The sequence below is a fragment of the Lampris incognitus genome, chromosome 4, assembly GCF_029633865.1.
Source record: "Lampris incognitus isolate fLamInc1 chromosome 4, fLamInc1.hap2, whole genome shotgun sequence".
In the NCBI taxonomy this organism is placed as follows: domain Eukaryota; kingdom Metazoa; phylum Chordata; class Actinopteri; order Lampriformes; family Lampridae; genus Lampris; species Lampris incognitus.
In genome coordinates, this window is record NC_079214.1 from 35,739,962 (window position 1) to 35,756,196 (window position 16,235).

Below are 16,235 nucleotides of genomic sequence, written 5' to 3' on the forward strand. Positions count from 1 at the left end.
TAGGAGCACGGGTATATAATTCAAATATATACAACCAGAAAACATCAAAGAGAGGCTCGTGAAATTTGTTTCATAGTTGATAATGTATCCATGTAAAAAAAAACCAGCGAATCTTAGTTACACTTATATTGTTATTGTGAAGCAGCCATTCGAGTCGGTCTTGTTGATTTTATGAAACTAAACCACTCGTGTGTGGGGGGCTGGTAGACAAGGGAGCTAGTCGCAACCACAAGCGACCAGCGGGGCAGGGCAGATTCGACTTGCTCACGTACACGTGCGTCCTGCATTTGTAGGAACAGCCAATAGGAACGCTCTCTCTCTCTCTCTCTCTCTCTCTCTCTCTCTCTCTCTCTCTCTCTCTCTCTCTCTCTCTCTCTCTCTCTCTCTCTCTCTCTCTCTCTCTCTCTCTCTCTCTCTCTCTCTCTCTCTCTCTCTCTCTCTCTCTCTCTCTCTCTCTCTCTCTCTCTCTCTCTCTCTCTCTCTCTCTCTCTCCTCCTCTCTCTCTCTCTGAAATGACCCGTGATTGGCTAAAATCTTCTGTACCGAGCTAAATTTTTTAAGACTGAATAGAGAGCCAAGAGGAGGTGCCAAAGTCTAGTTTTCTCTCAGACCACTAGAATTACAATAGGGTGAAAGGTAATTACGGAATTTTTGCCCAATGATGCAAAAAAAAGCCTACTCCAGCTTTAAGCCCTCATTAACCCTCCAGACTCACCTTTCAGCCCACTCACTCTATACAGCAGAGTCTGAAAGCTAAACCTTCCTCAATCCTCTACATCCTGATCAATCTACCTACGATCATATTGAATAGAAAGGACAATCTGTGTCCTTTTCTGTAAAGCCTTTTAACTCTGTAAATAAAGCTGAGATATAATTGAGATAAAACACCAAATAAAGACTTATGCATCATGCAGTTAAGAGCTATACTTCATCTATGTATGTGTGTGCATTTGAGTGCGTGCATTTCTGTGCCTGTGTCTATTCCTGTTTTGAATGAGCCAGTCGAATCAAACTTTATCTTTATAGATTCAGATGGATTGAAATACCTTATGTAATGCCTCCTATGTTGTACATAAAGACACAGTGTTCTTCAAATGAAAACAGAGATGAACTTTTATTATAGAACAAGGAGAAACTCTGTGTGTGTGTGTGTGTGTGTGTGTGTGTGTGTGTGTGTGTGTGTGTGTGTGTGTGTGTGTGTGTGTGTGTATATTTTTTTGTACTTGTGTTTAACAATGCACCAAAATGTCCAAGCTACTTTAACTGCTTCGTTTCTCATGCTCCTACCGTTGGCCCGTGCTTCCCGGCTACAGCCAACTTCACCCCAAGCATTTATGTCCTGGCCATTACATCCAGTCATTACCCAGCAGCCTAATGCAAGAATAACACTCTGTGTGATTAATGGGCACAGAGAGAGGAGTTGACATAACGTGCGTTCATTGCTGCAAGTAATACACCTCCTTATCCCTGTCTTATGCAGCGCCTGCGGTTGACTGAAAAAAGTTAAACAATTAAGGCCCTTCCAACTTATCATGGACCAACATGCGGTGTAAGATTGCGCATAGTGTGCATAGTGAACTGTATGTGTGTGTGTGTGTGTGTGTGTGTGTGTGTGTGGTGCCTGTTTTGAATCTAAGGATATTGTAGGATCATGAAATTTTCTTGGCTACCCCTCCTGTGCTGGATCTCTGTGCAGTCCAGATGTTCCATACAGTGGCTGGTATAGCAACCCAGACCAAGCTGCAGTCTCTCTCGTCTCTCTCTCTCTTCTCTCTCTCTCTCTCTCTCTCTCCTCTCTCTCGTCTCTCTCTCTCTCTCTCTCTCTCTCTCTCTCTCTCTCTCTCTCCTCTCTCTCTCTCTCTCTCCTCTCTCTCTCTCTCTCTCTCTCCTCTCTCTCTCTCTCTCCTCTCTCTCTCTCTCTCTCTCTCTCTCTCTCTCTCTCTTCTGAATTCCATAACCTGGCAGGTATGGCAGCTCCAGGCTATGCCATGTTTCTCTTTCAGTGCTTCATAAGACTGTTCAGGCTTGGCTCCGCTTGTTGCTGTGGAGGAAAGTGTTAAAACCAGATGTCAGAGCTGATCATTCTATTACTTGTTGGGGCACAGGCGCAACTTTAAACGTCCTTGCTTCGTTGTGAAAGGGTGTGCGGCTGTTGAACAATGGTCCAGACACATTAATACGTACTGGAATTCAGAATTCTGTCAGCTCACATATGTTCACTGCATGAATAACACACATGCATTCAAGGATTTTACGGGCTCTGAGTTTAAATATGAAGAGATGCCTTCAGGTACTTTCATGTTTAAGAATACAGATGTTGGCAGGACATAGCTCTGGTTTTTACAGCTGTCATGAAAGTAAACGTGTTAAATAGTGCAAGTGTTTTTTAAAAGGAAATATTTTTCCATTCCATTACAGATCACTTTTTTTATGTAGCTGTAAACATCTTGTCAATTTTACTCTTAACAGAATTGATGAAATACAATTTGCACTGTCTCAAACACATACTAATGTGTAGCTTGGTAGACTCCGCCATCTCAAACAGACCAGATTTCCAACAGATAGTGTTGTGTTGTCTGAAATAGCTAACCCAATGGTCACAATCCAGCGGCTGTGTTTCTCATGCATTACCACTGCTATGATGAAGAAGAGTAGGCATTTAATGCAAAGTATTTTTCCGTTTGTTTATACTATTCATTATTTCAATTGTATGTGGCACTTCATGGTGGAAAGTTTTTTAACAGACAATTGACGCTGTTATAAAAATAATCAATGTCGTAACACCATCTCCAAGCAAGAAAAATACCACATGCTCTATAGTGAGGGGTATCACTAACATCACTAACATCTGGCCTACCACCACAAAATTAAAACATTATCAATTAACTCCATGTTTTCTTCACCGTGCATAATGCCTTATATGATCAGATGATCTTCCTGCTTGGCATTGGGGGAAACACCATCTCTCATAGTATGTCACTCAGCATAGTGCGAAAACCATTACTGCCCATTAGACGTCAGAGTGTAAGTGTGCCCCAGATGAGATGCGACAGGTCATCAGACTGACTGATACAAGTCATCAGACTGACTGATACAGGCCTATCAGCCCAGACACAGCCTGCTCTGTAGCAACAGCACTCCCACGGGTGCAACATATTGAAAAACTAATGCACACAGGGCTAATATGTCTGTGTGTGTGCGTGTGTGTGTGTGTGTGTGTGTGTGTGTGTATGTGTGTGTGTGTGCGTGCGTGCGCGCTGTGCGTGCGTGCGTGCGTGCATGTGCTTACATCTCTATGTGTCAAATTACTAATTTCACCCATTAGCCAAGCTCTGCATGCTACTATCCAGGCTTGGACAAATGGAATTTACATTAGCGAAAACTTGGGTAGAAATAAAACCCACCCCCACCTACCAGCCTAACGAGGACAACGACAGGGGGGGGGCAGGAATAGGGAAACAGGTCTTGGCCTTGCCAAACTCTAAGTCACCATGAACAGGGCAGCAAAGAGCCGGGAATTTTGATGGCTGTTCAAATGCACAACTATAAAACACCTGCACTGAAAAAGACAGGAAGCATATCAAGAGTTTGACAACAGCCTCAGCTGACAGGGAAAGGAGGATCATTATAGCTCCCGCATATTTTGGGGATATACAGATGACGTAGGGAGTTTGTGAATCTGAGATTTCAGTCATACTTGGTGCACAGCTTTTCCCTTGGTATATGCCCTTTGAAGAGGTGCAGCTATAAATGTTGCATGAGCGTTTCGGGTACGCCGGGACACCAGAGAACACCAGGAGGCTGCTGGGGCTGAGAAACAACACTGAACTTTACCCAAATACGAGCAAAAGCACGAAGTTAACAAGGTGTGGATAGTGTACTTGTCGCCTTCAGCCAACCTCTGAGCTCCTCCATATTCATCCAGGGATTTTGTGGGTGACATGGAGAGAGAGAGGGGGAGGAGAGAGAGCAAGAGAGAGAGAGAGACAGAGAGAGAGAGAGAGAGAGAGAGAGAGAGAGAGAGAGAGAGAAGAGGAGAGAGAGAGAGAGAGAGAGAGAGAGAGAGAGAGAGAGAGAGAGAGAGAGAGAGAGGAGAGAGAGAGAGAGTGATTACTGCATTCAGACACCTAACACTGCATCTGAGACACTGAACGCAAACATGGAGTGAGAGGGTGAAAGAGAAATTCTGTTAGCTGACTTCTTCCCGCCACCAAGTCTCTTGTGTAACTTTTGCAGTACTATCAGTGAGGGGAACCAATCCATCCGTTCAGTTATCACTGTGTATTCCTTTCTGCCCTCCCCTCTTTTTTTCTCTCCCTAATTGTACTTGGCCAATTACCCTATTTTCCGAGCCGCCCTGGTCACTGCTCCACCCCCTCTGCCGATCCGGGAGGGCTGCAGACTACCACATGCCTCCTCCGATACATGTGGAGTCGCCAGCCGCTTCTTTTCACCTGACAGTGAGGAGTTTCACCAGGGAGATGTAGGGCATGGGAAAGCTCACGCTATTCCCCCCAGTTCTCCCTCCCCCTCGAACAGGCACCCCGACTGACCAGAGGAGGCGCTAGTGCAGTGACCAGGACACATACCCACATCCGGCTTCCCACCCGCAGACATGGCCAGTTATGTCTGTAATACAGGGATTCGAGCCCGCAATCCCCATGTTGGTAGGCAAAGAAATAGACCACCACGCCACCCAGATGCCCCCATCACTGTGTCTTCCATATACTGTAAGTGTATGGTCTTAAAAACCACTGCTCTGCATCTTCAAGTCAAACATTCACAGCAAGCTATCATAGAGACCGTTCCATCACATTTAACAGAAGTATGCATAGAGTAAACATAAGACATACCTGCCTCGACAAGACAATTCATTCAGGTGAGGAAAAATAAAGAATAAACAAGATATGTTGGGTTTCAATGGGAGAAAATATATTTTTTTGGGGGGGGTGGTTATTCCTGAATTTCTTCCAACTGATTTATCTGCTGTTATTACAATTTTGTTATCACAATTTATTTTTCCATCATCAGTTGTTTTATAGAAATAATTTTTTTGTAAGACTGGGTAGGCTAGATTGCTATGATGGACACTTTTTTTGCGTTCAAGGTGTCGAACTGGTAACGTACTGAGGTCTAATGAGGTGAACGAGGAACAGGGTGGAAGCGGGGACCGAGATCGTTGGGCTGAATGTTAAAAGGCCAGTTTTAGTAGGTCTTCAGTGAATGGCCTTTTACGTTTATGTGGTTGGATAGGAAGTACATACTTGTCGCACTGAGTGGGACTGGAAACTTCAGCAAAATTATATCACCACTTATTCACCCTCTTGAAGCCATTTTACTATGACGGGGGAAAAAAAAGTGCATTGTGTATGTGCGATTGGGTGTAAAACTGATAATTGAATGATCACTGCTTTTACTTAAACCCTGTTAATGAGAACCCCTCCACACACACACACACACACACACACACACACACACACACACAGGCAGAGGTCCCAGATGGAGGCTGTATAATTTTGGTGCTTGTTGAAACAAACAGGACTGAAGAGGCATTTGCGGCAGTGTACTACTGTTTGTTTTTCCCTCCGTCCATGCAGTTTGGTTTTGTATGTTAGCCATAGAATGCTAAACTCTAATGCTCGTACACATGTGTGTATGTGACTGGTACGAAGGGCAAATACATGTGTTTTTTCTAACAGCCCTATATATTTACAACCAGAGCCATACTGCAGCCGTATCTACTGTAGCAAGAGGGTGTATACACACACACACACACACACACACACACACACACACACACTCAGTAAACACACCTGCTTAGTGAAAAGATTTGTTGAAATTATCGTGACTGGTGACATTATTTTGGAATATAACACGTATGCACACACAAACAGACAAACATACACACACACTGACGCACAAACATCCCAGAATCCAATAGGCTGGACTTGTTCTAAAATGTGTGCAAGGCTATATAATCTCATCACCATAAATCAATATAGCGGCAATGGAGGAGCATTTACAAGAATCCCAAAGCAAGATGGAGACACATTCACAGACACACACACACACAGACACACACACACACAGACACACACACACACACACACACACACACACACACACACACACACACCAAGCCACAGTATACCTGCAGCATTTGGATGCTTCAGCTTGTGCCACCTCAAAACACAAACATGTTAGCCATCAGGCTGTGACCACAGTTTCCCTTTAAACTTGCAGCGGAAATCTACTTCCAACTCATCCACTCCATAGCCTGCTCCTTTGACTCAGGCAAAACTCAGGCAAACTTTGTCTACACACGTTGATCATATATTTTATTACCAGTTACAAATTATAAAGTATACTTCAGGAATAAGAAACACCCACTGTTTAGAGACTGGTTATTTCTCTTAGGGTGAGTAGCTATAAAAGAGAGGGAAGAATTTAATATTGCAAGAAGCGTAGGAATTGTTTATTGCAACTGTGGGAAATTGACGCGATAGGTACAAGGAAGAAAAAAAAACTAAAGTGCCATCAGCAGCATTTAAATACCCATTATTACAGTATAGCATATCATCATCTCTTGCATATCATCATGTCATACAATAATCACCTGCAAATTTGTACTGCGTACAGCAACACGATCCATGAAATTTGCATACGTGAGAATAAGACTTGAGAAAACAAGACCGCAAAGCTTCATTTTAGCCTGGTAACCACAAGATTCTTCTGTAAAGTTGGAATCTGTCTTTGGTCATTTCAGATATAGCTTGTCTTTTAAATTCTTGTTGAGTAGGAGTGAGCGAGTGATGCAGTGCAGTGCAGTGCTGATAAGTTTCCCCACAGCCTGCTTAAGGTTCCTGCATTATGTACATACTGAGACTTGGGCTGATGAGAAGTTCCCTATCCAACAAAAAGGCCCCTACTGTATATGTCCTTGCACTGCTTTAACCCTCCACTTTATTAAGTTGACTCAAAACAAGAGAGTTGTTACTCTGCGGCCAACACGTTTTTTTCCATCGGCTTTTTTAAATCTGTTTCAGAGAGCGTAGATCAAAGTGGGCACCTCCTTTGAAAAGAAACTTAGCCCGCGACATGTTCTGCAGTAGATTTATGTCTGTCTGAAGCATCGGGCTCCCATTGTGGTGAGACCTTAGTAAGCTGAAAGAATTATTATTCCTCCCAAAGTGATTCACCTCTCTCTGAGGCAAGTAAAATGGTGAATGGGCTGCATTTTATTCAGCGCTTTTCTAACTCCAACAGCCACTTAAAGTGCTTTGCAATTAATGAATGCCTCACTTGGACCCTTGCGCGCACACACATTGACACACAACAATGGCGGTGTCAACCATGCGAGGTAACAGCCAGCTCATTGGGTGCAGACAGGGGTTAGGTGTCTTGCTCAGGGACACCTCAACATTTTTGCCGGGAGGAGCCGAGGGTCGAACCAGCAACCCTCCGGCTACAGGACGACCCGTCCTACCGCCGAACTGCTGCCGCCCCATATATTGCGGTATAACTTCACTCTAATCCCACTGCAAAGTCCATCAAGTCCACATTATATGCTCAAACCTGTCTTTTTTTTGCTCTGCTAAATTATTGCAGCTGTTCCCAAGCCTGCCATCGTATCAAAGGCAGCAACAGCAAAAATTGAGCAGGATGTCATGTTATCTGTTTTGCGTTACAGCTCCTTTGTTCTAAATGCAACACTTTCTGGACTCGGCTCTACTTGACAACGCCGAGGAGGAGAGGGAGGTTAAGCCAGGCAGGAAAGTAATAGAAGATAGGAAAGAAGCTAAGGGGGGAATGGAAAGAAAGCGGCTTTGACCAACTCGGAGAGATAAGGAGAAAGAGAGACAGACAAAAGGGCAGACAAGCAAGGAGACAGACAGAAAGATGGGGGGGGGAAAGCAGAGACTCTGAGAAAGACGTGCTGACAGTGTTAGTCACTGCCTTACAGACTATCTTGCTGTTATGCCTCCTGCCCACGTCATCTTCTATTTGGGGCTCAGACGCACTTTGCAAAAACAACATGAACTGTGAAAGCTTAGTGCTCCACGTATTAGCGTGCCATCGCATCACAATGTTTCATGTCTTTATTTTGTCATTTCATATGCTTTGACATCTTATTTACATGACTTCAAAGACAAAGTAGTAGTTTGTTGTGTTAAATATGGACCCATCGATCCCCATAGAGGGTAATTTAAGATGAGTGTTCAGCACTGACGCTTCACAGCAAACAGCTCCCGTGTGGAATTTGCATGCTCTCCCTGCCGTCACGTGGGTTCACTCCAAGTACTCAAGTTCTCTCCACAGACATTCAGATTCTGTGAATAAGAGACCATTTCTTGCTCATAACTAAGAGGGTGTGTTTCCTGTGATGACAGGCACCCTGTCCAGGATATCTTCCAACCCTGTGTCCAACGCCTGATGGGATGATCTTCAATGAGGAGCCCCTTAACAGTCGAGCCAGCTCCAAGTCAAATTAGTTTCCTAACTGCAGATGAAGATGAGCAGAGTGCGGTTTGATTCTGTTTCTTGTATTAACCATCTCTCTTTCTGGCATCAATCCGACCTCCGGAGTTTGTCTTGCCTGAGGCAAACAACGGGGAGCTGCTGGTTCAGAAACGTTGATATCACAGCCAGTTCCACTGTCAACACCCACAAATCACAAACACACTCACACAGACACACACACAAACATGGCACTGAGTATTCAAGACAAACTGTTGAACGGGTAACTTAGCCCGTCCCAGTATGGTGGCCCATCAAGATCGGCCGCATAGTTGTGGTCCCAGGGACAAGGCAGGGTCTATCGTACTCACACACTCATTATTCATTACCTATACATGGACACATCCCTGGCACCTTTGCCTGAATTACCCTCAGATGCGGGGCTGATCACTAACATGGACTGTTGTGGTTCAATCCAAAAATGCAACCACTCCTGTGAGGCATGCTTGCATATACAAGATACTGAATTGCCGTTGTCAGGCCAATTAAGTTAGTCCAAGTTGATAGTTTGTGAATTTCTTGGGTACATACAGAAGATATACTCGGATTTTCTTTTTTTTTTACTTGGGAACATGATGTCTTGTTCTTGTATTTTTTATGCCGATCCTCCCAAGTGCAAACTTGCCTGCCTAACAAGAGAACTTGAACTTCAAATTCAAAACTATACAGTATATCCAACTCAATAAGATAATAACACAGCCTGATGCAGCAAAACTCAAAAGTCTCGCCTATGCCCATATTCTATAGACCACCAACAGCCCATTTCACCAATTTCTCCCGTGTAGAACTTGTTGATATGTGTGCTAAAACCTCACAGTACATGGCTTGAACTTTCAGGACCATCCAAATCTGTCCTCCTTGAGCAGTAGAAGTATTGTTAAACCTTTCAAAACTCCCATCTTTGCAGGGAGGCTCTGCGGTGAAAGGCTGTCTTTAATGTGACTAAGTTTGTTCCTGTAAACAACAAAAAAAAGGAATAAAAACATCATAGCTCTTTTGAAAGGAGCCCTTTTACACCACCGCCGACTATTCACAACTTGCTCAGACGTGCCCATGCATAGACAAATATAATGTCATCCTTCAGTTTGGTTCAGCTTTGGCCTTGATGAAGTGTCTGGCGGGCTGCATTCTGTGCTCTGCACTCAGAATACACAACAAAGGCTGGGCCTCTATCATGCAAAAGGCCAAAGCATTTCAGACAACTCATCCAACTTGAATCTGTTCAAACAAGGTTACTGTGTTTCGTTTCAGATCAGTTTTTATGACATTTGTCAGCCGCGTGGCTTTAAAAACACAGTGTACCCTCAAGTTCTTAACCCGATTTTATGTGGATGTGCGTCCAGAGCAGAATCCAGAGATCTCCTTATTATCCACACTCCGTGGCCAGATGGATCATTTTACTGCACTGTGCTGCTTTATTGAATCAAACAAAAGCATAACAAAATCTCCAAACTACATAACTATTTTCTTTTTTTCAAAAAGAAGAATCGTTGCATTGAGTCCGTGTGGTAATGGCCGATGAGTGGGTGGATGTGCTTCTGAACTCAATAACCTTTGATTCAGCATACAGGGATGTAATAGCCACTGTCGTAAAGTAAAAAATAAATAGATAAATAAATAAAAAATGCATGCCCTTAGAGTAATTTCACATTTTTTGCCAGTTTGTCGTCACAATAAGGAAGGTTTTTCTAAATAATCATTTCAAATTAATCACCTTTTTTTCTCCCCAATTGTACTTGGCCAATTACCCCACTCTTCCGAGCTGCCCCGGTCGCTGCTCCACCCCCTCTGCCAACCGGGGAGGGCTGCAGACTACCACATGCCTCCTCTGATACATGTGGCGTCACCAGCCACTTCTTTTCACCTGACAGTGAGAAGTTTCGCCAGGGGGACGTAACGCTTGGGAGGATCATGCTATTCCCCCTACCCCCCAAACAGGCACCCCAACCGACCAAAGGAGGTGCTAGTGCAGTGACCACAACACATACCCGCATCCGGCTTCCCACCCACAGACACAGCCAATTGTGTCTGTAGGGACACCTGACCAAGCCGGAGATAACACGGGGATTCGAACTGGTGATTCCCGTATTAGTAGGCAACGGAATAGACCGCCACACTACCTGGACGCCCAAATTAATCACTTCTGATTTGTTAGTGGCCTCTGTGAGGGTGCATGAATATCATTTGCATGCTTAAAAAGTGCGTGGTTGTGTCACAAACTTGAGGCTTCAGTGAAAAATGACTGTAGTTATAGTCCTTAATGAGCCAGCTCATTTTGGGTTTCTGGGAGAATAACCTAAAAAAATCTAACTTGACACTGAATGTTGCCCGGAAACAGGAAAGGGTTCAGCTGTTTGCACTGCTGCTAAACAACTGTCAAGCATCTTAGACACTGGCACAGCTGACATACACAGTGGTGGACACAGGATTTTACTCCCATCCTTGTAATCATGATTATCTGGAGTCTTACACTTAAAAGAATAAAATGAGGTACTGATAAAAAAAAACTGAAATATGTAATCCTCGGTTCCTTACCACACTCCCACCCATGCATTTTGAGAATGACTTAACAAAATGGGTACCCCAGGCAAAATAGCCCACCTCTTGCCAGTTTTGCACAGGGCCTGCCTTGTTTGATTTCACATCAAACGAGGCAGAAATGCAAAAAGAGCATGTATTTTCTTAGACTCAAGTCATTCGTAATTACCAGACTCCATGCAGCTCACTCACAAATACCCACTTTCTAGAGATTGAATGCCAAGTAGCATTTGTTTTATTCTCTTTTAATTTGGTTTGCTAGCTGGCATGACACAGGAAACGACAGCTTGCTAGCTTGTTAGCTAATATGGGGTTTAATTACTTGTTATTTTCCAAATGGTTACATGCACCTACACTTACCACAGGAAAGAAATGTTATGATGTGTTGAAATAATAAAAAAAAATGCAGTGCTTTTGCAGTGCTTTCAGTCTCATTTTCCCATCTTGAATCTCAACTACCACCAGACCTTTCCTCTACCTGGCCTTGACTAACATATAATTATAATTGTTCTGAGACAACAAGGCATGTTTCAAACCATTTCCCTTGTCAAGAAATATGCCTTTTTTATTCAGTGTTTTTTTTATTATTTGCAAATTAAAGATTTGCATGATAACATCTTATGGAAATGTAAGTATTGAGTGTGTGTGTGTGTGTGTGTGTGTGTGTGTGTGTGTGTGTGTGTGTGTGTGTGTGAGAGAGAGAGAGAAAGAGAGAGAGAGAGAGAGAGAGAGAGAGAGAGAGAGAGAGAGAGAGAGAGAGAGAGAGAGTACACAGTGCATATAAATAAAGCATGGTGGTGTGTTAGTATGTGTGCATGTGTGTATGTATACATGTATACACATGATTGTGTATGCTTTTTCCTGTGCATGCCTGCACAGCGTATATGACCAAAGCGTGTTTTTGTTAAGCCTAAACTGACCTGGTCGTCGTATCTGTAGGTGAGGAACTGTTCTCCAGTGGCATCTTCCAGGAAGCTGCCCTGGGGAGAGAGGGCAAACTCTGGCAGGAAGACCGCATCCTGGGCCTCGCTGTCTCCACACTGCCAACAGAGCCACACACACACACACACATAAACAGTTTTTGAGTGGATGAGTGTCAAGGTAGATGTTCTGTGATAATGAAATTCACAGATCATAATGTTGCTCGGCACCTAATTCTGTACTCACTAGCCAAACAAACATGCTGCTTTGGCTGCACACATTACATAGCTGCTCAATTAATTTCATTATAATATCCTTTATTGGCATGAATGTCAACAACGTTTGGAAGAAGAATTGCAAAGAAAATCAAGGTAACAATGAAACCCTACTCTTGTCTTTTTACCAGTATGTTAGTGTGTGTCTGTGTGCATCTGTGAGTGTGTGTATGTGTGTATGTGTGTGTGTGCATGCGTGCATGTGCAACTTTACAATCATCCCTAGATACTAGATGCAGTCATGCCTATCAGACAATTCCCACATTCATCCCTAGTCCTGCCAAATTTGTTGTTTGCCTCAAAAGTAAGTAGTGCACTGCACAGCATCCGCCACACTCGCAGGAAATGGAATCAAGTTCATCTGGACGCAACGTTTATTGAGAGAGACGTTTCATCACTCATCTAAGTGACCTCTTCAGTCTCAACTGACTGCAGGTATCCCCACCCTTATAAACAACACAGTGGCACAACGACCAACAAAAACCATCAGTTTCATATGCAGATTACCGTGACCATTAACTAGAGTTACAATGGCCATGTGTACTAGCTACAGAGGATTGGGGAATAGTTGCAATCACAACATTGTAAGATGGTGACAGATGTACTCCCCCCGCTCCCGCGCTCCCCGGTTCAGGGATGGTCATTAAGAGTACATCTGTCGCCATTTTATAATCCTGTGATTGCAACTATTACCAATTCTTTCTTGATGCATGCGCAATAATCCAGGTATGAAAATCAAAGCGGGTTGAATCAGTTCATCTCGATACAACGTTTATTGACAGATCTGTCAATGTCTTTCATCACTCATCTAAGTATTTTCCAAATACCACGTCTCAGTTGGTTTCAAACCCCAAAACAGGCTATGCCAGAAATTGTTCCACCCCAAGCATCGGGTCCCCCAACACAAACAGGGCAATATAGTACGCTCGCTGGTAAGTGCTGGGAGGATTGCCGTGACTTGAACATTGGGGAAACTAAACAGATGCTGGCCAAGAGGATGGCACAACACAGCAGCGCTAACACGTCAGGCCAGGACTACACAGTCTACACCCATCTACAGGCCACTGGCCACTCTTTTAAGGATGAGGATGCACACATCCTTGATAAGGAGGAACGCTGGTTTGAACGGGGACCGAATCAGTTTCATATGCAGTTGCATATGAAATCAATGCATATGCAAACTGCATATGAAACTGATCATTGGTTTCGGTTGTTATGCCACTGTATTGTTTATAAGGGTGGGGATACCTGCAGTCAGTTGAGACTGAAGAAGCCACTTAGATGAGTGATGAAACGTTTCTCTAAATAAACGTTGTGTCCAGATGAACCGATTCAACTTCCTGTGACTTCCTTACCTGGATCATTGAGCATGCATAAAGACATCCGACACACTGTTAACAATAATCCCAAATGATGCTTTGCTCAATCCAAACCAAGAGCCGATAACGTGGTTATTGAATCTAGTAGCAAATTACCAGAGCACCACTGCCAATAGTTTAGGCACAGACACGGGGTATGTAGGCAGGTATACTGGTGAGAAAGAGGCTGATGAAGCTGTTCACAAATCACAGGTCTCTTTTTGCGTGCAAAAGCTGAGCAACCGCATTGCAATGATGATGGTGTGCAGAACTTCCTCCACCACTGTTGGCTACAGTGTCAGACCCACATCCTCCTCTGTACACACACTGCAGTTGTCTGGAGGAACGCAATATATGGTTACATTGCATGCCTCTGCTGATGTCTCAATTGACCTAATGTAAACTTTGTGTGGGCCCGACGATGATTATAAATAACTTTAAACAAATGGAAAAGGAGCATAATCTTCCACATGCCCAGCGCCATTTTGAGGGTTACTTATTTTAATATTGCACAGGAATAGGATATCTTAACAAAGATCTGACCAAAGGGAGCACATTTTACTATCAAGTGTGAACGCACCAAATTGCATTGTGATTAGCAGATTCGAATGTCCGAGGCCGCATTGAAATAACAGGTGTAACCGAGGCCTATGTGTCTATAATAAGTAGTATTTGGGTTCACTCTTTTTCCGAGCTGGAATTCTGTGGTCCAGCCAATCCCGCAAGGCTGTATAACAGATTATAAATATGGATCTCAATCTCTCCCAGGGTTTTTTGCTGAAATATAGAAAAAACTGTTGCTTTCTGAGGGCTCGGAAATCATCGGCTCAGAGTCCCCCCACACAGGGCCCAAATCAAATCAATCAGCCCACAGCCGAGAAACACTGCGCTCAGATGTTCAAGAGTTCTCTGCTGATTCTGCATAAATTCTGCTCCACCTGAATATTTCCTTCATCTTTTGTTGTGATTTAGTATAAGCTGGTGGAGCTGAACTCCATGGGCTGTGTTTTAAATAATCAGCAGCTTTCTTTTTTTAAATGAAAATAACGATTACCGGGGCTACCAGGGATGATAGCTAAAATGCACTTGTAATTGAGAGAGATTAGAAAGGGTTATCTGCCATCTGAGGGGTCTGATTATTCTATATACAGTAAAGTATTCCTGTGTGTGTGTGTGTGTGTGTGTGTGTGTGTGTGTGTGTGTGTGTGTGTGTGTGTGTGTGTGTGTGTGTGTGTGTGTGTGGACCACTTGAGAGAGAGAACGAGCTAGAGAGAGTGAGAGAGACAAGAGGTTAGTAAGTGATAAAAGTATGCCAGTCCTCAGGCACTCCTTTGGGAAGCACATACCAGTGGCACTTCTGCTGTGTCTGCCTCTAAGTGGCTCTAAGAGCAAGCAGCAGACACCACTCCTAGTAATCTTAATGTTGGGTAATATGTGTGTGTGTGTGTGTGTGTGTGTGTGTAGCTCTCTCGCTCTCCCCCTCCCCCCTCACTCTCTTGCTCTCTCTCTCCCCCCCCCTCTCTCACTCTCTCCCCTCTCTTTCTACCCCCCTTCCCCCCCCCCTCTCTCACACACACACATACACTTTCTGGTTCACTCTCTATGGAGGAGTTCAAGCGATGTAGGCTCTCTTTTTTTACTATCGAAAACAAAGTAGACGTGATGAATAAATGAAGGAATACATTTTTTTTCTTCAATATTTAGATATTGCAGCATATGGAGAGAGGTCATGCTCTATAAAATAACATCAAATAGCCTTGTTTTTATTATCACTCTCAATATTGGCTATTGCGCAGTGGAGTTTGGGGGGGGGGGGGACATGAAAACGCAACAATAATTTTCAACTTGTAATGTTCAAATTGCACATGGCTGCATTATCTTTTCCAGGAGAAAGTGTTGTCATACACGTCCATAAACAAGACATTCTGACGCCCACCCATGCCCCACATCCACCATGCAGGGAAAGAATAAAAAGCTGAAAAGCCACGTGCACATGCAATATTCAGAGGAGTGGCAATTTTGTGCAGCTGGAGTTTTAGATTGGTACGTCTCCGTAGAGTCAACCCACCCGTGTTCCATTTCTCTACCGCTAAAACGCAGAGAAACACACAAACCCAACGGCAAATCAATGTGAGCTCAATATAAGACTGTGTTCAACTGGTTGTAGGCCCCTTTGTGCACTTGACCATGCCATTAATCAGAGTGGTTTGTGATGAACACAGCAGACAAAAAAGGTCAGCATGTGTGAATCCCATTATCACTATAAACATGGTGAATAACATAACGGTATAATCCAAAAGCCCAGGAGAGATGTATTATTCAGAGGGAGAGTCTAAAAGACAGGAAGAGAAAGTCAGGCACATCCCCACCCAAATGAGTTAAACCTCTCTCTAAATAATTAAGAAATAAAAAATGAATAAAAATACAATACAACTCATTTGTCCACCCATTCAGCCTCTGTGATGGATGAAGATCTCAACGTAAAGGCCTTGTAGGCAAAAAGGACATCAGCTGGTGTGAATGACTTTCACATAGACACAAATACACACATATACAGTACATACTATGCGCCCACACGTATGAGCACACATACACAGCCGGACCTGCACAACAGACACACACAGCC

General features: G+C 43.7%; 1 protein-coding gene across 2 annotated transcripts in view; it reads right to left on the reverse strand.

The window, feature by feature from the left end:
- Positions 1–16,235, reverse strand: part of adamtsl3 (ADAMTS-like 3) — a 231,335-nt gene that overhangs the window by 194,241 nt on the left and 20,859 nt on the right. For both annotated transcript variants that reach the window (XR_008810152.1, XM_056278310.1), the window contains exon 3: positions 11,976–12,095. Coding sequence is in view for 1 of the 2 variants with exons in the window: in XM_056278310.1 (XP_056134285.1) it covers positions 11,976–12,095 (120 nt within the window). In the remaining variant the exon portion in view is untranslated. The remainder of the gene's footprint in view (positions 1–11,975; positions 12,096–16,235) is intronic.